The following is a 25,202-nucleotide window of genomic DNA, read 5'->3' as shown; positions in this document are numbered from 1 at the left end:
TCATCCACCTATGCTTGTGTATTTTTCTTTCTAGCCCCCACAAATACATATTCACTTATTTTTACAAATGCGAAAAGTCTTTGACAGGCATAAATAAGCCAAGTCTCCCTAATCCTTATCTTATTGGTGTAAGAATATGGTATTTTTCAGTCAAATTAACATATGTGTGACTTCAGGAAACTGTGCTTAACCTTCCCGGTCCCAGTTTCTTCAGCTAAAAAGATAGAGATAATAATAGCACCAATCTCATAGGGCTGCTGCAAGGGTTAGAGCGATCCTGGCACACAATAATTATTGAATTGAAAAATGGTGGTTATTTAGTACCTTTGTTGTTATTCTTATTAATTCTATAGGTGTGCAATTGACTTTCTGAACAGAAAAAGAGCACTTTACATGGATCCTTGATAAATTTCATGTCAGTTTCAGTTCTTCTTTTTAGCTATTTTGGCTATTTTACCTGTTGATTCTGACATCTGTGGCATTCAGCTTTGCATGGACTGTAGACGTGACAAACACCCTTTCTCTGCCTTCATCTGAGTGGCTAATAAACTGTCAAGCATGACAGAGCCCTGTCATGGGTGTCTGGGTCTCGCAACGAAGGCTCTCACTTGGAGATCCTATTTGACAGATCCTGGGACATGACTTTTCTTCTCAGGTCTTGGAATCCTCAGCTGGAGTTTCCAGTAACTTAACTTTTCCAGTTCACTTCTTCAGAAACGGATTGATCTTCTTTTCACCTTTCTGTCCCCGGCTTCCTCTGTGGCCCTCTCTATTTCTGTCAATGGTGTCACCATTAACCCTAAGTCTGATTCATCCTGCCTTCTGTACTTCCACTCACCTACCACACCCTCTAGTCTTTATTTCATGATACTTCCATATACGCCCTTTTCTTTCTTTTTCTACCACCCCTTCCTGGATAGGTCTTCATCACCCTTGTGCCCCTTAGCTACAAAATGAGAAGTTTGGATCTGATTATTCTCAAAGTCCCTCTCAGCTCTGATGCTGTGTGGTCCTTTAGGCATGAAAACCATACTTGAAATGTTACATCTTCTGATGCTACCATTTCATCCCATGACCTTCAGGAACTATGTCCTGATGGAATGATCAACTTATTTGAGATAGTTTTCAAAACACTTTCAAACACTTTTCTTACAAACTTTTTGAAAACTGTCCAACTCTGAACACTGGGGTCAGAGGATTCAACTAGACAGCATGCAGATACATCATCTAGAAGATAGCTATGATATGTTTTAGAAGGACAAAGCAACCAATTCCCAAAAGGGAAGGGTTCCAATTGCCAGCTACTAGCTATGGGTCCTGATGATGTCACTCAACTTCTCTAAGCCTCACTTTTCTTAACTGTCAAATAAAACTAGAGATACCTTCCTCACAGGTGTGTTCTGAAGACATGGGCTAAAGTACCCAGAATATTTGTCATATGGTCAGTATAACGAGTAAAGAAAAAATAAACGCAACAATCAGTACTTCAACCCACCCTTCACAAGTGACTGTTTGGTATGTCTCTTCCTACTCATGGTAGTAGATCCAACCCCCTTTAAACTGGAGTGGCAAGCAGAGCAGGAAGATGCCCAGGGGCTCATCATGGTGGACAGAGCACAGCCTGAATATAAGTGTGTCTGGGACATCGCTCTTATCATTCTTTATAAGTTTTAGGTCAGAGGCCAGTGCTGATATGAGAGGGCACAGAGGAAGCACAGCATCTAATGTCAGAGATAAGATAGACTTCCAGGAAGTATGATTCCCTGTTCTCTTCCCACTGCTCACCTGCATTATGTCTACTGAGAACCTGCTCAATTGGACTAACTTGTGTCCTACCAATGGATGGAATTCTCAGACAGATCTCTTTCTTCTCATGGGCAAGCTATATGAGAGCCACGTTAGAAATTTGCTTAGTGTTTGTGGACTTCAGGACCATCAGCTAGGAAACCTCAAGGCACTCTTTCTCATCTACTCTCATCTGGGCACGGCTCTGCCAGGAAAACACTAAACCAGAGTCTACATATTCAAGGCGCCCTCTCTCCTGGATCCAGTGATCATCTGAGCAATGTGTGCCCTGGCTGAACAGTTCCTTCCCCTTCGTGAATATGTTCCCAAATGGGCTACGATACAATTAATTAGGTTTCCGAGAACTGAGCCGCAATCACATTCCAGCCCTGCCTCTTACATCACTGGATAGGAAGAGATTGGGCTGGTACCCAAATGTTTTAAGCACACATTTAGAATCTTTTGGTTTTCCCCCACAGATGATTAAGCTCATCTGTTCTGTGAAGAATTTACTTGTTTGGTGAATTTTCAAAGAAGATCTTACTATTGCCCTCCTGTGATGACATCAAGGCATCTGGGCTTGTTAAAGAACATGAATAAGGAAAAAAAAAAGAAATTAAGTAATGCCTTATTATAGAGAAATTGAAACACTGGATGGCTTTTCTTTGGCTTTTTAATAAACCCCCTAGAAGCTGTCTTACCCTGCCCTTCCCCCAGACGTAGCCGCACCACTTAGGTGAGTGGTTCTCCACCAGGGACAGTTTTGCCTTCCAGGGGGTATCTGACAATCACACATGGGGTAGGGTTGCTGCTCACCTGTAGTTGGTAGCTGCCAGAGACACTGTGGAACATTCTGAACTGTGCAGGGTAATCCTCACAGCAAAGTATTATCTGGCACAAAAATGTCAATGGTGCTATAGTTGGAAAACTCTGATTCAAATCAACTGGAATGAATTTTATGTAGAATGAGAATCACAGGTTCACTTGTATATACTTAGAGTGCAGTATGTATTAAAGTTTAGAATATACAATACGTATCTTTGCCATTGATGTGGCCTCTGCTTGCTGGACTGATCTTCCTCTGTCTGGGATGATCTGGGTCAGTGATTGCCAAGCAGAAAGTCCAGAAGTTCTTGAGTTTGTATGTCAATGAGTTGTTTTTGAAAAAAGAATTTTTAGTGTCAAACGAAGCTAGATGGCAGGAACTACATGAATCACTAAAGCATATGTTATTCTCTCCTAAGTAGAGAAATGAAAGCAGGAAAAGATTTCCAGACATCAGGTTAACCTTGGAATACTCTGTTTCTACCTCTTCAAGTAGACTGGGCAACTTGAGTGGAAACCACGAGAGTTAGGATAAATATCAGATAGACTCTGATTTTATAGGCTAGTGGTCACTGGGGCTACCACTGCCTCCCCATCAGATACATTGCATGTCTTGCCTTGTGATTTGGATTTGCCAGGTCCTTTAAATCTCAACTGACCTGGAACCATTCTTCTTCTTTAAGATGACCTTGCAGCTCTCTATTTGCTCTTTTAGGTGTTGATATCTAAGCTCTCTGTAACAGCTTCAGTTTTCTCATTCCATGTACTTGCTGGGCTTTCTCAGCCTCCAGGAACCAAGCGCACAATTAGAGGTTAAGAGGATGGCACACTCCTTGTTCCAGAAATGGGTCCCCCCTGCAGGTTGGTGGAATTCCAGCCCCCATCGAGGTCCTGCCTCAAGATCAAAGGAGCTGTGAACCCTGAAGTGTGACCCTGGCTTGCTATCTACCAGGTCCCACTGACCTTAAGGGTCCCTAGCACATTGCAAGGAAGCAGCTGACATTAGCACACAGGTTACCTGGCCTCGGTGGACACCCTCTCTCAGGGACTCACCCCTCCTGCTATGGGCTGAGCCTCTTTCTGTGTCATGCGCTCCCATCCTCAGCTCTACACCCCTTGGCGGGCAGGCATATGTCTTCCTTCCCACACCTGTACTTAGTGCTACAGTTGGGGACTGCCTGCTCCCAACGGCTCCTCCCTTGCAGCTGCTCCTCCCGGTCTAACCTGCCTGCTCCTACCTGTCCTGCCTCATCTCCCTTCTGAAAGGTCATCCATCAGCAGCTATATCTGTAGACTGATTTTCTACTTGGGTGTATTCACAACCCTTTTACAGCATCATGGCCTAGGTCCCCAAACTGGAAGTAGTCTCTTAGTCCAGCATGGCTGTTCCAGTGCTCATTTCCACAGCAAAGCATGGAAGCCAGCTTAGGGACATGTTGCATGTCCTAGATGGAAAGTGCTTCCCTGTCTGCCACTTTCCTGAGAAAGAAGCTCGTTACTCCCAGGGCATCCCTGCCCCCCAGAAGGCTAGCTGGGCGTCCTAGATTGCCACCAGATTTCAACCCTCCTTGAAGTGTAGGGAGCCTGCAGCAGAGGTCACTGAGTTTTCAAGGCATGCGCCATGCGGTCTCACAGCCCCCATGCTTGTTTCAGCGCTCTGCTGTTGCAGTCTTGGATTCTCAACTAGGAGCCCAGTATTTGCATTTTACACTGGGCTCTGGAAATTATGTAGCCAGTGATGGTCACAAGTTCCATGAGCCCCCTTGGCTGAACCTGCTCCCCCTGCAATATGTCAGGACAAACGTCGGTGGAGAAGCCTCCTCCCCTCCTCTCCCTAGCCTCCAAATCAGAAGGGTTTCCTTGGCAGGTAAAACGGAGAAACCACCTCTGTACTCCCTCAGGTAAAATGCCCATGATGTGATGTTACCTATATAAGCTCACACTAACAAAGCCCAGTCTAGAACTATGCCTCCATGCTTGCCTGTGAGTAGGGAGGAAGAGCAGACCATGCATACCTCTTTTTTTTCTGTGTTATTTACTGGCTAGTAAAACATTTTAGCTTAGTCTGTATTCTATGTTTTTCTGAGACTCTTTTTAAATTAAAAAGCAAATAATTTACTAGTCAGAAATCCCAGTGAGGCCCTACAGAATATTGCTGTCAGTGTTTCATGCTATTACCTGCTTCCAAGTCCAAACTTGAATTTCACACTGACGCAGGCATGTTTGGTACCCTATGATACTATATATTTTTCAAGGAATGTTCTCACAATAGTTCATGTAATCTGAGAGTGAGTCATAATTAAAAAGAGCAGAGTTGGTCTTATGCATAGACTAAGTATAAAGGACCATGTGGTATAATTTAAGAAGTGCGCCAGAAAAGTGTTTGTTTGTTTGTTTTTGCTGAATTTTGGAATCAGGCAGACCTAGGTTTGACTTGCTCTGTACTCCATAGGTCTTGGTCTCTGAGAAGATTACTTAATCCTTTTTAGCCTCAGCTTTTCAGGAAAATGAGAATAATAATAAATAACATAATGCTCGTTCAGTTGCACAGTCATGTCTGAATCTTTTCAAACCCACGGACTGTAGCTCACCAGGCTCCTCTGTCCATGGGATTTCCCAGGCACGAATACTGGAGTGGGTTGCTCTTTCCTCCTCCAGGGGATCTTCCCAACCCAGGGATCCAACCCATGTCTGCTATATCTCTAGCACTGGCACATGGATTCTTTACCACTGAGTCACCTGGGAAGCCCATATAACCTAATAGGGGTGTTGTAACCATAAATGTATTAAATAGAGAGGAAGGGTTCAGAGAATGTCCCACAAATCCCTCCTGGCCTGGGCTCTGCTGTTGCCCCCAATTGTGTCCTTAGAGAGACATCCTTCTGTGATAAAGCAGTATCTTAGAGTCCTGGCTCAAGATTAAACATCACTGTAGTAGGTTCAGGCATTAAGCTCTTTGCCATCACTAACACCCAGGCCGGAATCTAACAGCTCATCGTGGGGGCAGAGAGCTGTGCTCATCTGTCTCCCACACAGATGTGGCTCGATCCATGGTTGTTAGCTGCAAGAAGGGAACATTGTTCAGGAAAGTGGTGAAAAGAAGGTGAGAAAGGTCAGAGGAGGGAGACAACACCTAAGTCAAGGGAGGCTATAACTACGGTGCTTGGGCAACAGGGTTAGAGGGCTAAGCTCAAAGGCAGAAAGAAATGTCCTCCCTCATTGATTATGCTGTTGTTTACAACTTTACTTGGTTCAAAATGTAAAAAGCTGCAGGGTGAAGAATAACCTTTTAAACATGTTTGGCATATTAATGACCATACCCAATCCTAGGCAGGAAGGAAACCATCAGTTTTAGCACAACTACAGTGGAATCAAATACAAACATGAAAAATACTTTCAAAAAGGAAAATGGCAAATGTAATACCAAATTGAAAACACCCTGGTGGCTCAGATGGTAAAGAATCTGCCTGCCACACAGGGTTTGATCTCTGGTCAGGAAGACCCCTAAAGAGCTTTTTGAGCATGATAAAAGGTGAGTGGAAAAGCTGACTTAAAACTCAACACTCAAAAAACTAAAATCATGGCATCTGATCCTATCACTTCACAGCAAATAGATAGGGAAAAAGTGGAAACGGTGGCAGATTTTATTTCCTTGGGCTCCAAAATCACTGCAAATGTTGACCACAACCACAAAATTAAAACACTTCCTCCTTGGGAGAAAAGCTATGATAAATCTAGACAGTGTATTAAAAAGCAGAGACATCACTTTGCCGACAAAGGTCTGTATAGTCAAAGCTATGGTTTTTCCACTAGTTATGTACAGGTGTGAGAGTTGGACCATAAAATAGGCTGAGTGCTGAAGAACTGATGCTTTTTAATTGTGCTGGGGAAGACTCTTGAGAGTCCCTTGGACTGTGAGAAGATCAAACCAATCAATCCTAAAGGAAATCAGTCTTGAATATTCATTGGAAGGACTGATGTTGAAGCTGAAGCTCCAATATTTTGGCCACCTGATGCAAAGAGCAGACTCACTGGAAAAGACCCAGACACGGGGAAAGATTGAGGGCAGGAGAAGGGGACGACAGAGGACGAGATGATTGGACGACAGAGGATGATTGGACGGCAACAGTGACTCAACAGACGTGGGTCTTCGCAAACTACAGGAGATGGTGAAGGACAGGAAAGTCCGTCTTGCTGCAGTCCATGGGGTTGCAAAGAGTAGGACACAACTGAGCAACTGAACACCACCACCACCAGCAAATCACTGGAAAATCGAGCCCTCTACATGTATGTGACTATTTTGCTTCTTAAATTGTCTTTACACCCTGTTCAAGGTCAAAGTCCTCTTTTTACAGCAGAAAACTTTATTTCCTATTATCATCCTATCAACAGATTATCATAGTTGCCCAACCAATCCCAGATGACTGAATCGAATTCATTTGATGAATGATGAAAACAATTCTTAACATGATTAAAACAAAAGCTATTTGTGTGCCTCAAAAGTATAGTAGGGGAAAAACATCTGCTTTAAAATTGCTAGTAACTACTTAGTGGGTTTGAGGCTTCCTTTTGGGTTGATGAACTGTTCTGCAATGAGATAGTGGTGGTAACTGCACAGCACTGTGAATTTACTAAATTTACTTACTATTCACTAAGTTGAATATTGAAATAGTTGAATGAGGAATTTTTGGTAATAAAATTATTTTGTGTATTTACTGTAAAATATTATATTATGGGGATCCATGATCATTTCATTTGACCAATTAGATACTGTGTCAAAGCATTCTTTTTTTTTTTTTTAGATGTATTATTGGGGAATTCCCAGATGGTCTGGTGGTGAGACTCAGCATTCTCACTGCCAAGGGCCTGGGTTAGCTCCCCGATCAGGGAACGAAGATCCCACAAGCTGAGCAGTGTGGCCACCCCACCAAAAAATATGTATTATTAATAAATGTTCCTGTAGGGTAAACTTTAAAGAATGACAATGCTTCCTTCCACTTCAATCTCTCCATATGATATTTTCCAATACTTTTTTCACTCAGATCCCAAAGAAATGATGAGCTTGAGGCAAATTTTTTTTGATGTATCAGAAATACCATTCTTGCAATATCACTCCTTGAAAATTTACTCCCAGAAAAATATCTTTGTTTTTAGTTATAGAAATGATTGCTCAGACAAGTGGGGTGTAACATGTAGGCACAGCCAAGTTTCAATTTTCCCCCCAACTAAGGTTAATTTTTTCTTCAAACACACCTCTTTTCCAAAATTACATTTTCAGAATTTTCCAAAAATGATTAGAATTACTTGTCATGCATTCTTACAAATTTGAGAATCATCTGCTTTACACAATAATTTTCATGTTGTTAGAGGAAAGATTGAAAACATCACAAAATTCCAGCTGTCAGCACCTGGTTAGAACAAGAAACAAATCAGAGCCCGGCACAGTGACAGGGTTAGATAACATGAGCTCCAGGGGCTCTTCCAAACCCAAGAGCCTCCTTGAATTTTTTTACTTTCCACAACCTGCTCCCACATATTCTAGGAAGAAGTTTCCCTTTACCCCAGGTCCTCCACGCTATGTGGGTGAGTGAGAGCCAGCACCAGAGAGATAAAGGAAAGTGCTACATCCCTACAGACCCTTAAAATCAGGGAGCCGAGAGCCTGACACTACTGCTGTCACATCAAGGGACAAATCTCCCAGGACCTCTGTGCAGCTAATTTAACCTACTTTCCTGTCGTCTCATCCGTGGCAGGGCAGTGTGTCTCATGCCTAACTGCCTCTGATAGGGTAAAGTGCACCAGGAGTTTTTTTTTTGGAAAGGACTCAGGGTTCTAGGATCCTCTTTATTCCTGGTTGTGCCAAGTCAGCCCAATTTCTGTCTGCTTATAGCCGAGACCCGCCGTCTAGACACATCAAAGACAACCACAAAGTATTTGCAGATCTCAGTGAGAAAAAAGAAATGGTAGAGTGTCTGGAGAAACTTGCAAATTACTTTCTCTGGTTCCTAGGGGGTTAGTGAGACAACCCAGGCCGTGAGATGCTCACACAGAAGGTGCACAGATGCCCCCACTCCAGGACTCTTAGGTGGCCTTTTGGACTAGGGTGATGAGAGGGGCGCACGGGGATAGGTACCCAGGTCTCCTTGCAGCTGAGCCCAGGCACTCTACTTCCGAGCACGTTCTGCGCCTGAGAGCCCTTGCCCTATTCCTTCCTGCCACCTGCGTGTACTGCCCTCTCTGTTTCTCCCTCCCCTTGCCTTCTGTCCCTTCCTCTTTCTTCTCTGCCCCTCCCTAAAGACTGAAACAGGCCCTGCAGAGCCCACGCAGCCTTCCAGCAACAAGTTGAGCAGGGAAGACTTGTAGCGGGGCAGCAGTGGGAGCACGTGTCCTCAGTAAACACCCTTGGCTGGGGGAGGAACTGGATGCCTTCTCCAGGGACAGAGAGGAAGGTGCCCCAAAGGGCACATGCTGAAGCTGGCCATCCACCCTGGCGAGGGGCCAAGCTGAGAAAAGGCAGCACACGTCATGCAGGGCTGGTTGCGAGCATGGGTTCTGGAGTTGGACGGCCCGATTTCGAATCCCAGCTCTATTGTTCACTAGATGTAGGACCTGGGGCAAGTTGCTACTCTGAGCAAGTATTTCCTCACTATAAAAGTTGAGATAATCACAACAATGTGAATATACAATGTGTATGTGAATACACTACTGACTGTACACTCACTTAACACTAGTTCTCAAAAATTTAATGTTATGCGGTTATTTTTTAAATGGGATAACAATAGGACCTATATCACCAGGCTGTGAGGGCTAGACGAGATGATACACGCAAAGCACCTGGCACACAATACATGCTCAGTGAGTGCAGGCATTCACCGCAGTGCCATTGATTATCCAGTTGACCGCTGGCCTGGCTCTCTGGGCCTGGACTTGTAAGCATGGCTCTGGGCTGCGGTATAAACTGGAGGGCACATCCCTGCTGTGGAAAGGCTGGTTCTTGAACAGGAAATTTGGCCCACATGTGGAAAGGATGGAGCGGCATGTGAGGGAAAGATCTGGGGGAATCCTGAGAATTAATCTGGGGACAGTGGCAGAATTTCTTTGGAATTTAATGTCCTCCCTTCCAAGAGGAGGTTGACCTAGGATATTCCTAAAGTCTCTCTCACCATCAGACTTCTGTGACTACCTTGATGACAGGCAAAACTAGGAGTTTCAGAGCTGTGTGGTCTGAGCCCAGCACTGGGGTCTCCTGGGCCTTGTATCTGAGTCTGTGAATGGGGCTGGGGGAGACCTTACTCTCAGGAGCATTTTGAGGTATCCTATGGTGGAAAGGACTTACCAAAACTTCTATGCCAGCTTTACCATGGACACACTCTCCAGAAGGAAGGGCCTTCGGTTGCTGAATTCGCAAATCTAAATATAACACCAATAATGCCACAGGAAGGCCGGCCTGGAGGAAGCTGGGCCAGGCTGCAGGAAGGAGGAGGGAAGCTAGTGAGGGGACAAGGGCTGCTGCATGCAAAAAACAGAACAGTCACTCAAAAGCGGCATTCTGTTTCAAAATGACCGTCAGTAGCCAGAGACTTCAGTTTTGAGACAGAAATTATCCAAAGGGAAATTATTTTGTGTGAATTAGAGATGCTCCCCCGCCCCGCACCCCCCACCTCCCGCCCCATCTCTCTCTCTCTGCCCTTCGGTCTGACACAGGTCAGATGTTTCTGTCGTGTGATACGGGGGCAGAAGGGACCTTCCTCCTACATCACCAGAGGCAGGGCTTCTATCATAGTAGCTCTGAATCCACACGTGCCTTGCTTGGTCTGCTCACTGACTACTGTGGAATAACTAAAACAAATACATGTCTTGCATAAAACAAATGATAATATTAAATTTTAAGGGGAAGACCCCACCCTCAAGTCAGTTGTTGTTTAGTCACTAAATTGTGCCCGACTCTTTTGTGACATCATGGACTATAGCCCACCAGGCTCCTCTGTCCATGGGATTCTCGAGGCAAAAATACTGGAGTGGGTTGCCATTCCTTTCTCCAGGGAATCTTCCCAACCCACGGATTGAACCTGAGTCTCCTGCACTGTAGGCAGATTTTTTACCGTCTGAGCCATCAGGGAAGCCCCAAAATGTTTAGTTGTATCCAGATTTTGAAGACTTTTGATTGCCAAGATAATGAGTATGTACCTTATCCTGCAAGAAACAGGGAGACATCAATGACTATCCATGAGTGGAGTGACATGGAGCAATTTAGGAAAATGAACCCGGAGAAGGGGAGAGGCTAAAGGGAAGGAGGCAAGATGGGGGAACAAGGAGGAAAGGATAGAGAAGATGGGGTACCTATATATAATGACTGTTACTCAGCCATAAAAAGCATGAAATAATGCCACTTGCAGCAACATGGATGGCCCTAGAGATTGCCGTACTGAGTGAAGTCAGACACAGAGACAGACATATCGTATGATATTGCTTATATGAGGAATCTAAGAAAAAATGATGCAAATGAAATTATTTACAAAACAGAAATGGACTCATAAACTTGGAGAGTGAACTTGTGATGGCGGGGAGACTGGTTGGTGGGGGACAAATAGGGGGCTTGGGATTGACATGTACACACTGCTATATTTAAAGTGGATGACTGGCAGGGACCTACTGTGTAGCACAGAGAACTCTGCTCAATATTATGTGGCAATGTGAATGGAAGGAAAATTTGAAAGGGAGTAGATACATGTGTATCCGAGAAGGCAATGGCACCCCACTCCAGTACTCTTGCCTGGAAAATCCCAGGGACGGGGGAGCCTGGTGGGCTGCCGTCTATGGGGTCGCACAGAGTCAGACACGACTGAAGTGATTCTGCAGCAGCAGCAGATACATGTGTATAGCTGAGCTGCTTTGCTGTACACCTGAACCAAGCACAGAATTGTTTATCAACTATACTTTAATATAAAATTAAAAGTTATTTTTTAAGAAAAGATGGGGTTGGGGCATTGGCATAGTCTATCATCCTGAGATCACAATGGCTGTAGCTGTAGAAGTCAACAGGAGGGTAAAGAGAAGGGTAAAATTTGTCTAAATATGAATTGATATAACTAGTGAGAGGAGATGAATAGTCAGAGAAAAAATTTTTTTTAAGTTGGAAATTTCAAGAACATCAGATTATTTACTTATTAAATTTAATAACAAAATATACCATAAAATGACTAGTAGCATGTTAAAAATAAGTTCTGAGTCAATAAGTGAGATCATTAAAACTCCTGAAAAAGGAGGAAGTCAGCTAAGCAGACCTAGAGATGATCACTGCATTTTTAAAAGTCTGTTCATGGTATGAAGTAGTCAAGAGACTGGATTTATTTTTTGCCTCTATATGTATACCAAGTAAAGCATTAGAGATTTCTACTCCAAACTGATCTTAGAAACATATAAGTTGGAGATGCCAGGCCAGTTGTGAGGAGAGCAGATGGATGTCTTAAGAGTACCCAACCGAGTAGATGTGGATAATTCACAGTTCAGAGAGAGGCTGAATAACTCTCGGTCAAGACAAAAAGCCAGGCTTGGTTCAACAGACACTGGAGAACTGCTGTAGGCCCTAGAAGAGAGAGCAGCCTGGTGAAAGCTGGGATTTAGAAATGTGAGCTGAATAGACCCTGACAAGCCTTCAGAGCATGGGCTGGAGAGGTACATTGCCAGAGGCAGCTTTTTCCTGGTGTGAAGGGGAAGCTGTAGGCTTGGATCTTGGTTGCAGGAGAAGGACCAGCCCAGTGCATACTGAAAGGACGAAGCTCCAGAACTGGGCTTGAGGTTAGGATGTGGGGATGAAGAAGGAGGAAGGATTTGCCTTGTTCTTTTTGTTTGTGAAGAGCTGCTTGAATATGAAGCCTTCTTTAATCCATTCCTAAATCCAGATTAAATAGGGATTTTCTCAGATAAACGTTGCTTTGCAGTCCACCTTTTCTTGAAAAACAGTGAAAAAAACATCATAAAGCTTGCCTTCTCATGGTTCTCTGTGAGGGCACTAAGGAGCTAAAAACAAGATATTTTCTGGGTTTTTTCTACAAAACTTTAAAGAAAGCACTTCTTGCAGATGATACCATCTTTCAAATCATCTATATTTAATAAAAATTATTAGAAAGGTATTAATGAAATTTGACTTTACTTGGAGTACTCTTTGATGGCCTGGCCATATGCAGCTGCCTTTCCAGTGAACTTCATGCCCACCCTGGTTCTAGTAGAGTTCTGCATCCCACCAGTCCATCCTTCCAAGCCAGCCAGCCATGCTGGGGAGCATTTTCAGTCAACCCTCCCTGCCACTACCAAAAAACAAACGACAAAACACCCAAGAACCACCAACAACAGCAAAAATAAAAACCAATTCTGGAGTACCTTCCGGTCTGGAGAATATCTATCCAAGCTCATTCTACAGTGACCATCTATTGCCTACAGCCTAGCATACAAAATGGTTTCACTGTCCTAAAAATCCTCTGTTCCACCTACTCATCCTTCCTTCCCTCTTCCTGAACTCCTGACAACCACTAATCTTTTTACCATCTCTATGGTTTTGTCTTTTCCATATTCCGGGTGGAATCATACCTTATGTAGTCTTTTCAGACTGAATCCTTTGACTTAGCATATATCACATTTTCAACTAGAAATCATCAGAAATTAAAAACTATGCAACATATGCAACCAGCCACTATTTGCCTCTGAGTTCAGAAAAGAAAAGAAAAATGGTTGTCTTTTGCCATTCAAATTACACTAGCCCTATCCCTCTTTTACAGACTCCCTGCGCCGGGGATTCTGGGAGTCCCAGGCTGCTTGTACGTCCCACATCTTCCCCCTGGCTCTCGCCTATCTCCAGATCCATTCACCAGTCTCCTCGGGGCCATCCTGGTGCAGATGGCATCCTCCAGGTTCCATCTGGATTTCTTGGGCTCCTTCCACCCCTGGCCACAGACCCATCCCTTATTTCCTCACAGTCCTAAGAGAGTTATGAATGTGTAATAAAACTTCATTGAAGTTTGAGGAATAAGAAAAGGGAAGTATATCACAAAGAATGATTTATTTTTGTTACTAGTCAAGGCTTCACCCAGTGTCCTGGACCCTACCTCAGGCTCTCTCTGCTTTGCTCCCAGCCAGAGAATACTTCAAGGGCCAGCTCGCCTTTGCGTGGTGAGAATGAATGCTTCTAGGGGTCAACTCAGCCTGTAGTCGAGGGACCAGCAACCAGGAGGCCCCAAGAAGACAGGAGCCATCCCGGTACCGGAGCCCAGGACCTGTCTACCACATCCTCATTTCCCCCACTTGCAGTTTCTAGACTAGAGTCTGCAGGATGAGCGACAGTGAGGCAGCCCATCCCCCATAGATGGGGCTAAGACCGTGTCTTAGTCCTAACAGCACCACATTCTATGTTCTTCCATGTTAGAGCACCGTATTAGGAATGGCAACATCTCAGCCAGGTGCTCTGCTGGGAGTGGGTCTGGTAGCTTTTGGATCATTGCACAGAATGAGGGGCACATAGGCCCTTTATCTCCACTCTGCAGCTGCTGCAAACTATGGTTCAAGAAAAAGCATATGGCCATAAGATAAACAAAGATACACAGGCACCAGGTAGTCTAAATTCACACAGAGAAAAATCAAGTCCCATAAAGAAGTGACCATCTAGTAAAGCATGAGTCCAGATTGGGTTACCCAACCGACCAATCAGTTTCTCTGTCTGAAACTCTGCACTTGGGTTAATGAGGATTTTAATTTTCTGCAAGCCTGCTTTCTTTGGCACAACTGAAAGGTTTGCAGTGGAAAAGGATATGATCATCACAGCAACAACAATCACAGTTGTGCTCAAAGGTTGGGCTCCTGGCAGGTAGAGTCAGCACCACCTGGGGACTTGTAGGAAATCCAAATTCTCCAGCCCTGCCACAGACCTGCCCGATCAGAAACCCCAGGGGTTGGAGTGAAACTCTGGGTTTCCAAGGAACTCTGGGTGATTCTGGTACAGTTTAGTGTGAGAACCACCGGTGTGCCAGATTCTAAAGCCTCTAAACTCTTCTTTGAAGACAAAAAACTGCTTGTAACTTTCAATGATCTTTCCTCTCTCAAGACATCATGGGATCTAAATGAGATCCTGGTTCAGTCAGGACCACATTACTCCAGTGTGTTGGTAAATAGCTAAGTTTATTGATATTAACCCAAAAGCTTGAAAAAAAAGTTACAACAACAGGAAAGGAGAGAATATAATATTCAACTTGGTTTATATAAGGAATAATAATTATTTATATGACCTGCTCACTATTTTGAATGTGAAAATGTCATACTGCTTAAAAATAACGTATTAATGCTGTTTTAAAATGCAGATATGTGTAGACAAGCTATTTCCTTCATTGTATTTTGTTAACATAAGCATGGCTATCTCTTCACAACTTTAAAAGATGAAAACATTGAGATCCCATTATCCTTCTCCTAGCCTTGCAAGAATATCTCTGAAAGGGATAATCAAACTGCAGCTACTTTATCCCTTACCTATTTTCACCCACACACAGCTTATCACAGTGAAGCAACTGTCATTCAACTCAAGAGCATCCTCTCCTGAAACAGTCCAGTTGCATATTTTTTTGCTATTGCATATCCTCCAAGTTGTGCTAGAGGACCAAAAGTGCTCCAAAATGGAGTGGAAGATACTAAAGAAGGCAGCAAAAGCTGTGCATCACACGGTGTGTGAAGAGTTGATAAAGTGAGCCGAGGGTATCACCACATCTTCTCAGTCTGGGGAATGCTGACTTGTACCACGTAACAAGGTTGGCCCCTGAAACTGAGCAGTCTGTGGATGGCAGGATTTGAGTGAACGAGATGCAGAGAGAGGAAAAAAACTTAAACACAAAACACGTAGTTTGTGAAACAATTCAACCATTTGCTAAAATTATAGATTATAATTATTTTAATAATCTATCAGTTCAGTTCAGTCGCTCAGTCGTATCTGACTTTTTGCGACCCCATGAACTGCTATAATTAAAAGTAATTATGAAATGCCAAGAAGCATCAACTACCTAGCTGAATAATTGAAAAAATTACATCAAACTTTTCTGCAACAATTTACATATGACTATTTACACCTACAGCAAAGTCACTTATACAAATCAGCCTCTGGCTCCCTATTACTCTGCCTGTGTCCCACTCTTCACGAACCTCTGATAGGATCCTTCACGCCAGTTCATTTTGCCCTTCAGTCCAGTTAGGCATTAAGTAGGGTAAAGACACTCCACTTGGTTATAGCTGGCTTACAACTAGTGTGCCCTCTGCTCCCCACTTGAAATTATTCAGTTTCTTCCTAATCAATCCTGAAATGGATTGTTTCCAATGAAATTGTTTCCTCAGAAGAAAGGAAAGCCTTGCCTGAAAGGTAAATTCATGTATGTTACTCTTTCAAGGCAGAACCATGTGAAATTTTATTTAGATGTATTTTAAATTAGAAAGTCATTATGAAGAAAACAAAACATGGTCCTATATGCTGACCTTTTTTCTAATTCATAAATTTTTCTAACTATAGTTGGCCTTGAAAACAACCATGTAACAATTTTTTGCATATCCTTCTACAAAGCTATGCACATACCAGCACACATGTATATATGTCTTTTTTTCCCACAAAAACATACATGCATATCCTGAATTTTCCTCCTTTCTTTTCTTTCATCTCATCCTCCATTTTCATTTAACTTAATAATATCTCAAGATTTTTTTTTACATATTAGCAATAGAGATGTATATTTTATGGCCTGTGGTATGCCATTTATGGCTTTATCAATGTGTATTTAAGAAGTTCCCTTTTAATAATCAGTGGGCACTTAGGTTGTTTCCAGGTGTTTTGGTGGGAGAGGCAGAAAGGATTAGAGTTATTACACCTATCCGGAATAAACATTGATATGTATGTTTGCATAGTTTGTGCCTATGTTCATAAGGTAAATTCCTAGCAGTGGGACTTCCAGGTCAAAAGGCAAGGTGGTTTTACATTTTGACAGATACTGATTGTATTAATTTATATTCCCAAGAATATCTGTATTCTTATATACTTGCCAACCCTGGGGATTATTATACTTATTAAGTTTTGCCAGTCTGATAATCAGAATATTATACCTCACTGTTCCCATTTAGATTTCTTTAAATATAAGTGATATTAAATAACTTTATATCGATCTGTTGGTTGCTTGTATTTTTTTTCTGTTAGCTCTGTGTTCACATCTTTTGCTCATTTTTCTATTGAATTGTTAAACTTTTTTTTTTTTACTGAGTTGTAAGATGCTTTTTTCCACTCCAGTACTCTTGCTTGGAAAATCCCATGGACGGAGCAGCCTGGTAGGCTGCAGTCCATGGGGTCGCGAAGAGTCGGACACGACTGAGCGACTTCACTTTCACTTTTCACTTTCATGCATTGGAGAAGGAAATGGCAATCCACTTGGGGAGCCTGGTGGGCTGCTGTCTGTGGGGTCGCACAGAGTCGGACACGACTGAAGCGACTTAGCAACAGCAGCAGAAAGATGCTTTTTAAATCAAACCATATAGTTCTTATACATGCTGCAAACGTTTCTTCCAGCATGTATTTATCTTTTGTGCACATTACTTTTTGCTCTGCAGAAGTTTCAAATAGTTATGCAACCAGATTCATTCATCAGTTTCTTTATGACTTCTGTGTATGTACGACTTTTAAGTGACAATTTGTCCAGATTCTGCCTAGTACAGTTAACCTCCTCACAAAAAATCTTAAGCCTGATTTCTGTCTATACTGTGTTCTTCAAGGTAGCTCCATCTTTGTACGGTCTGAGGACAGTAAGTAATAAATGGTGAGGCTTCTGATAGCTTATGACTCCTCACAACAGACAGATCTGGGAGTCAGAATTTCTCCTAGAGCCTGTGACTAACCCAGACTTCAGTGGGTCAATGCATGGCCCAATGACCACACTCCTTATAGACTCAATCACACCTTCCCTCTGCTCAAGTAGTAAATGGCCAGCTTAACTGAATAGAATATAATTCATGCTACTTGGGGTTTATTTATCTGGGGCTTTTTTCTTGTACTTAAGAAGAATAGTAGACTTAAAAATCAACCTAGCTATTAATATTTTATGTTTCACTTCATTTCATACAGGCAACTTCAAAAGATGGTCCATGATATCAAGAACAATGAAGGCGGAATAATGAACAAAATCAAAAAGTAAGTCAGATGCCATAGCACTATGTGAGCACTTATTTATGTAAATAACATCTTACGCCAGCCTGCAGTAAGTGGAAGAAAACGAAGTTCCCTGTTACCTGGGTGAGAAATGACAACCTCTCTAGCATGTGACACGTTCTTACTCACGGCTAGAGTCATGGTAGTCAGACCCACACTCAGGAAACATGGTGAATGAGCCGCTGGTACTCAGGCACCTTGCTTTTCTCTCTCACTCCCGGACAGCTGAGTTATGTCATTCAAGGTGCTTGGCAAACATCAAAAGAGACGTTTATAGAAGCCAGACAATCAGCTTCTTTGACCACTTAGCTAAGGGCCCCTAGGATGCGTTTCTGTTTTGGAGAAATTCAAAAGAGAAATTGCAAGAACATAGCCTGATTCTTTTAGGATGCCATAACTGTTTTCCATATTTTGATTTCTGCTTTTTCAATTATGACCTTGAAATGGTATTTTCAATTGACACTTGGAGAAGGAAAGTTAGAATTCCAAATCTTCGTACACAGACACACACACAGACACACACCTCTCACGTTTTGTTTTTGTTTTTGCAGAGAATAGAAATTGAACATTATGCATACCTGAATTTGCCACTCGAAATTTAACTCAAGAGGAAAGGGGAAATGGTATTCTGTTAAGTTTTTGTTTAAGGCTTTTTTTTTTTTTTTTATGAAAGTAATACAGATTCACTAGGGGAAAAAATCAGAGTTCAGAATTGCATGAAGTAAAAATCTCTCACCCTCTCCTATTCTCACCCTAACCTGCTCCCCAGAAATGGACACAGCATGAGTGAGTTTGGTATAAATATCTGTATGCGTATGTTTACATGCATACATACACGCATTGGCATAGTTGTAGTCCCTAAATATACATTACATACATGCATACAGTTCCATCATGAGTGGCATCATGCCACACACACCTTCTACCAAATTGCTTTGTTTGTTGGTTTTAATTAATGCTATATAGTGGGCATTTTTCTTTGTTAGTACATAAAAATAACCATAAACGTTTTAAACAGATAATTAAGTCTACTATAAATATATTATCATTTATTTAACCACCTATATACTGGTGGATTTCTTTGAAGTAGGAGTAGGAGTTTAAATGTACATTTTGGAAGACAATTTGATAATATCTATGAAAGTTTTATGGCCATTTCTTTTAGTTTACCTGGCATAAATAATACTTCAATAAATATCCTCTGCATACTTTTGAGTATACCAGAAAACTAATGAAGTGAAATCTCTAGCTTCTGGATAGGATTTGTGCCCTTGAGATTTTGGTTGATATTACCAAATTGCTGCCCCCAAATTTTGTACTACTGGTTGGTGGTGGTTTGGTCATTAAGTCAGGCCTGACTCTTGCAACCTCATGAACTGTAGCCTGCCAGGGACCTTTGTCCATGGGGTTCTCCAAGCAAGAATATTGAAGTGGGTTGCCATTTCCTTCTCTAGGGGATCTTCCCAACTTAGGAACCGAACTTCCCAACTTAGGTCTCCTGAATTGCAGGTACTACTAACAGTGGATAAAAGTTCATTTCCTTGTGGCTTCAGAGCAGAGTTTTTTTTTTTTTTTTCTTTTTTGGCCTTTGCTAAACTTAAGAGTAATAAATCACTTTTCATGGTGTTTTTAGGCTATACAGTGTAAATGAGTTTCAGTATGTGTAACTGGTCATCACAAAATATTACAATGATCTTCTGCCTGAGGGACAGTGGTCATCTCATACAGAAGAACCTGTCTTCATGGTCTGTCCTATGACTGGGAGATGTGTGTGTGTGACTATTTCCATTTCTTATTTCTAATACATATAGAATCTCATTGAAATGAGAGAACCCTGCCAGTCACTGTTTCCATCACTAGCAATTCTAGATTAATTATCTCACAATTGCCAATTTTACAATATACCAATTCTTTCAATAATATGACGTCTGTATAAAATGTCTCCTTATTCCATTTACAGCAGCCATGAAGCTCAAATTTTCCCAGATAATTTCTATTTCATTCTGCCCACTCTCCCCTAATACTTGACAAACTGTGTTTCCTTCTCTATTTGGAAAATATGACTGCCCCAGTCATCACTTTGGTGAAGTCAATGGCTCTTTTGGGTTGAAGTGCCCCAAACTTAGGCTCTGGCTCAAAACCAAGCCACAGGTGCCACCTTCAAAGGAGGAAGCACAGTTGAGCACACTGGTTTCCTAACACGAGAGCATGACAGAGTTGTCACCAGTTCACGGCTGAATGAGAAAAGAAGGTCCGTAAAGAGTTGAGGGTTGGCGTGCAGCTGCTGGTTGCTCAACGAGGCCCAAATGACACCTCTTATCTCTGGTCGATGTTCAGTGATCAAGGATCCTCTCTTGAATTGCTCCTTTATTCTGAGATGATGACCTCACACTTTCAGGGGTATTAAAATATCCTTTCTTTTCTTTTTTTGAAAAGACAGCGATAACATATAATGGTTGGTTTGTACTTTTTGAAATCTTACTGTTCCATGAACAGACCTGGCACCAGATCCTGTTTTGTTTTGGTTTTTCTTCCCTTCACTACCATAGACAGTCTCTCTATCTGGACCTCATCCTAGGCCTAACAACAATGTCTTCCCAGCAGGCCCTATTGGCTTGCTGAGAATCAAATGAAACAATAGCTGGAGAGTCTTTAGGAAACCAAAAAAAATTTCTAGGCAAATATAATTAATCATATTTTTACATTACAGTTCTGGTTTATCGGCTTTTTTTTTTTTTTTTGTAATCAAGCATGATTTTCTGTACCACCTTTTTCCCCAAAAATGAAATATTTTTGTATGTAATGGTTACCTTGTGTGTGTGAGTGTGTGTGTGCTCTAAGTCACTTCAATGGTGTCCAACTCTTTGCGACCCCATGGACTGTATTCCTCCAGGCTCCTCTGTCCATGGGATTCTTCAGGCAATAGTACAGGTAGTACTGGAGTGGGTTCACATCCTCCTCCAGGGGATCTTCTCAACCAGGGATCGAACCTGTGTCTCTTGTGGCTCCTGCATTGGTAGGCGAGTTCTTTAACACTAGTTCCATCTAGGAAGCCCCAGTGGTTAGCATATACACAGCTTATATAAACAGATGTGATGTTTTAGTAAATGAAGGCTACTGGGTTTTCTATAGGTTTTATTTATATAGGTCTAAATTTCACTAAGCAAAGCATTCTTACATAACATGCTAACTATTATTAAAGATAATAACTTACTACAAACCTTACACATTTCAAACAATGGAAGGGAAAGTATTGTCAAAAGTTGTAAAAAGTCTGAAAACTGGGATATGTTTTGAAATGTAATTTTAGTTTTTTCCTTTTAATGAATAGGAAAGCTTTGTGAATATTCAGAATATTTTATATATGCATAAATATAGTAGTTTTGAGAGTGCTTGAAGCAATTCAACTTTAATCTAAACATCACAATCCTCAGCCTGGAGGCACTCACTGCTCACTTATTTGGCTTTTTTTTCTTTTCTTTTTTTTTTAAATTTTAAAATCTTTAATTCTTACATGCGTTCCCAAACATGAACCCCCCTCCCACCTCCCTCCCCACAACATCTCTCTGGGTCATCCCCATGCACCAGCCCCAAGCATGCTGCACCCTGCGTCAGACATAGACTGGCGATTCAATTCTTACATGATAGTATACATGTTAGAATGCCATTCTCCCAAATCATCCCACCCTCTCCCTCTCCCTCTGAGTCCAAAAGTCCGTTATACACATCTGTGTCTTTTTTCCTGTCTTGCATACAGGGTCGTCATTGACTTATTTGGCATTTTTTTCAATAGCGCAAAAAATAATTTCATCCCAACCTACGACATTTTCGTTCAGCATTTTAGCTGATTATAGCTCATTTTTCTTATTATTTAAAGCATTTATTGAATTATTTATTAAAATAGAGTTCATCTTCTCTTACCTTCCTATCAAACCAATCATTTATTGTCCTTGAATCTCTGATCTCTGGACTTACTAGTATTCTGACCTCTCAGAGCCCGTCCACCTTCCGACCTCACCTTTGCCCTCCCCACCTCACCTTTGCCAAGTCACAGCCACACTGTGCACTGGGGGGAGGGGCAGAGGCAGGAAATGCTGACTAACGGCTTCACTACATTTACAGTACATTTAGTTTTTCAGTGGGACGAGTTCGAAAGAAACCATTATTCTGTTAGTTATCTACCCATTATCTCTAAACCTGCTTATATTATGGGCCTTGACAACAGTTGGCCTACTCACTGACTATCTGTCTAATTGGTTATCTACAGGCTGAAAGTCAAAGCACCTCCAAGTGTTCCTCAGAGGGACTATGCCCCAGGTAAGAGTATTTCTAAACTACTTGGACTCTTGACTAACCTAATGTTCATAATTCCTTCTTGAAAAGGGAACATGTTCTACTCATTTGAAAACAAAGGAGCCCATTCTAAGTTTAAGAGTAATCTGTCTATAGTGGAAATATAGTAGTCCTTCTATCTGTCCATCCATCCACTCATCTATTTATCAAATATGTATTAAGCAACTTCCATGTGACAGGCATATACAGAGTCTTCGGTAAAAATACAATGAAAATAAGATAGATATGGTCTCCATACTCACAGAATTTATAGTCTAGAAGGGAAGATGGATGATTTTAAAAGCAATTACAATTCAGTGTGATGGGGAAGCACAAAGTTCTATAGAAGTACATAGCAACAGTATTTAATCTAATTTGAGGTGGAGAATGTGGCAGAAGTAGGGAATGGATGGCTTCCTAGATAGAGAATTGTTAAAATAGATACTTGAGGGTCCATGAGGTTGGCGGGGGCAGGGGGGCAGTGTACATGAAATTAATTACTGATGGCTCATAGTTACTCAATCTTCTCCAAGTTTTAACCCTGCAACCCAATTCCAGCTAGGATTAACTTTGTCAAGGGAGAGGAGTTAGTCTGGAGATTGGTAGGTTTATGACAATAGAAAGCTAAGTACACCAAAACCTTTGACTGTGAGGATCACAACAAACTATGGAAAATTCTTCAAGAGATGGGAATACCAGACCACCTGACCTGCCTCCTGAGAAATCTGTTTGCAGATCAAGAAGTAACAGTTAGAACTGGACATGGAACAACAGGCTGGTTCCAAACTGGGAAAGGAGTACGTCAAGGCTGTATATTGTCACCCTGCTTATTTAACTTATATGCAGAGTACATCATGAGAAACGCTGGGCTGGAGGAAGCACAAACTGGAATCAAGATTTCCAGGAGAAATATCAATAACCTCAGATATGCAGATAACACCACTCTTATGGCAGAAAGTGAAGAACTAAAGAGCCTCTTGATGAAAGTGAAAGAGGAGAGTAAAAAAGTTGGTTTAAAACTCAACATTCAGAAAACTAAGATCATGACATCCAGTCCCATCAGTTCGTGGCAAATAGATGGGGAAACAGTGAGAGACTTTATTTTTTTAGGGCTCCACAATCACTGTAGATGTTCCTTGGAAGAAAAGCTATGACCAACCTAGACAGCATATTAAAAATCAGAGATATTACTTTGCCAACAAAGGTCCGTCTAGTCAAAGCTATGGTTTTACCAATATTCATGCATGGATGTGAGAGTTGGACTATAAAGAGAGCTGAGCACCAAAGAACTGATGCTTTTGAAGTGTTGGAGAAGACTCTTGAGAGTCCCTTGGATTGCAAGGAGATCCAACTAGTCCATCCTAAAGGAGGTCAATCCTGGGTGTTCATTGGAAGGACTGATGTTGAAGCTGAAACTCCAAGACTTTGGCCACCTCATGCAAAGAGCTGACTCATTTGAAAAGACCCTGATGCTGGGAAAGATTGAGGGCAGGAGGAGAAGGGGACAACAGAGGATGAAATGGTTGGATGGCATCACTGACTTGATGGACATGAGTTTGAGTAACTCCAGAAGTTGGTGATAGACAGGGAAGCCTGGTGTGCTGCAGTCCATGGGGTCAAAAAGAGTTGGACATGACTGAGTGACTGAACTGAACTGAACTGAAACTAAACAGATTTTCCGTCACAATTTCCGTGTCTAGAAAAGATGCATTGGGCAGGTAGGTCTAAAATCTCATTTACTTTCTAAAATATAAGGATGTCCTGGATGTGGACAGGTCTATCCAGCCCTCACTGAGAACCACAAGACTACAGACACTGATGATAACTCTTCCTCTACAGAATGACAACTGAAACCAAATCTCAACCTTAAAGAATGATGACTATTTTATTTTTTTTTCTACCACTGATTAAGATAGTATTAAATCAGATAGTTGAGTTTTCCTTGAGCACTAATGAAATTTTATCACACTGAGAAATGCTGACTGGCATACCAAGTCTGGTCACTGACTCATGGGACCCATTTTTAGAACTCTCTAGGTGAGAGAGGATTTATTGACCTCACAATGCCAATCAGTCAGCAAGTCTAGAGAGTTGGCCAGGGATTCCTTTGCAATTTGGAGCTAAAAAAATTATGTACCTTGACCTTTAAAATCTACCCAGTTTGTCTATGGCCATATCACCTTGAACATACCCTGTCTTGTCTAAAATCTACCTAATCAAAAATTGATAAAAACAAATACATTCCTCCCCCCAGAGTTCCAAAAAAGAAAAGAAATCAAAGTAGACTGCACCTGTTAAGCCCAAAGGCTTGATTGAAAAATGTGGAATCATGGGACCTCAGGTTTAAAAGGGGGCCCAGAGGTCATATAGTCTAACATCCAATCCATTGCTTAAAGTTACCCCACTCCCACACACCACACACAGGGCTCCCTTTCCACTTGGAAACCTCCTGCGATGACCTCCCAAGCCTGTTTGAGCCCATGAGGAAGAGACAGCCCTGGAGCAATGTAGATGTGATCCCTTTCCTGTGGCTTCCTAAGTCTGTCCTGGTAGCCACACAGTGCAAGATTTAAAAAATTTTAAAAAGTGGAAATAGAGTTGTTCTGTGCAACTTCAAGGAATAGAATAAGATGTTAGGTCATTTGAATGGTTTCTTTCTAAAATAAACATCTCCAGGTGCTTCAGCTCTACACTCCATTGTATATTCATCTGCTGATGGACATCTAGGTTGTTTCATGTCCTGGCTATTATAAACAGTGTGTTTTGTTAGCCATCCGTATGTCTTCAAAAATGTCTATTTTTCTGGAATTGAGCTGCATAAATATTACACTAATGTCCTGTTTGATGCTCACTATGCTAGATATATAATGAGAAACAAAATATAGTTCCTGTACCTAAAAGAATCTAATGACTAGTAGGGAACCAGATAATAAATCAGAATGCAAACTGGTAAACACAAATATCCAAACGTGGTAACTGCTGTGAAGGAAGATGGCAGACACACTGATAGGGAATCTGTAAGGGTAGGGGAACAACTTGAGTAGTC

General features: G+C 41.9%; 1 protein-coding gene across 2 annotated transcripts in view; it reads left to right on the top strand.

The window, feature by feature from the left end:
• The window catches only part of BLNK (B cell linker), a 78,899-nt gene that overhangs the window by 3,441 nt on the left and 50,256 nt on the right, over positions 1 to 25,202 (top strand). For both annotated transcript variants that reach the window (XM_004020070.6, XM_012102676.5), the window contains exons 2-3: positions 17,741 to 17,806; positions 22,092 to 22,141. In XM_004020070.6, the coding sequence (XP_004020119.2) occupies positions 17,741 to 17,806; positions 22,092 to 22,141 (116 nt within the window). The remainder of the gene's footprint in view (positions 1 to 17,740; positions 17,807 to 22,091; positions 22,142 to 25,202) is intronic.

The sequence above is a fragment of the Ovis aries genome, chromosome 22, assembly GCF_016772045.2.
Source record: "Ovis aries strain OAR_USU_Benz2616 breed Rambouillet chromosome 22, ARS-UI_Ramb_v3.0, whole genome shotgun sequence".
NCBI lineage: Eukaryota > Metazoa > Chordata > Mammalia > Artiodactyla > Bovidae > Ovis > Ovis aries.
Note: the sequence above shows the minus strand (reverse complement) of the source record. Positions and strands in the feature narration are given on the sequence as shown.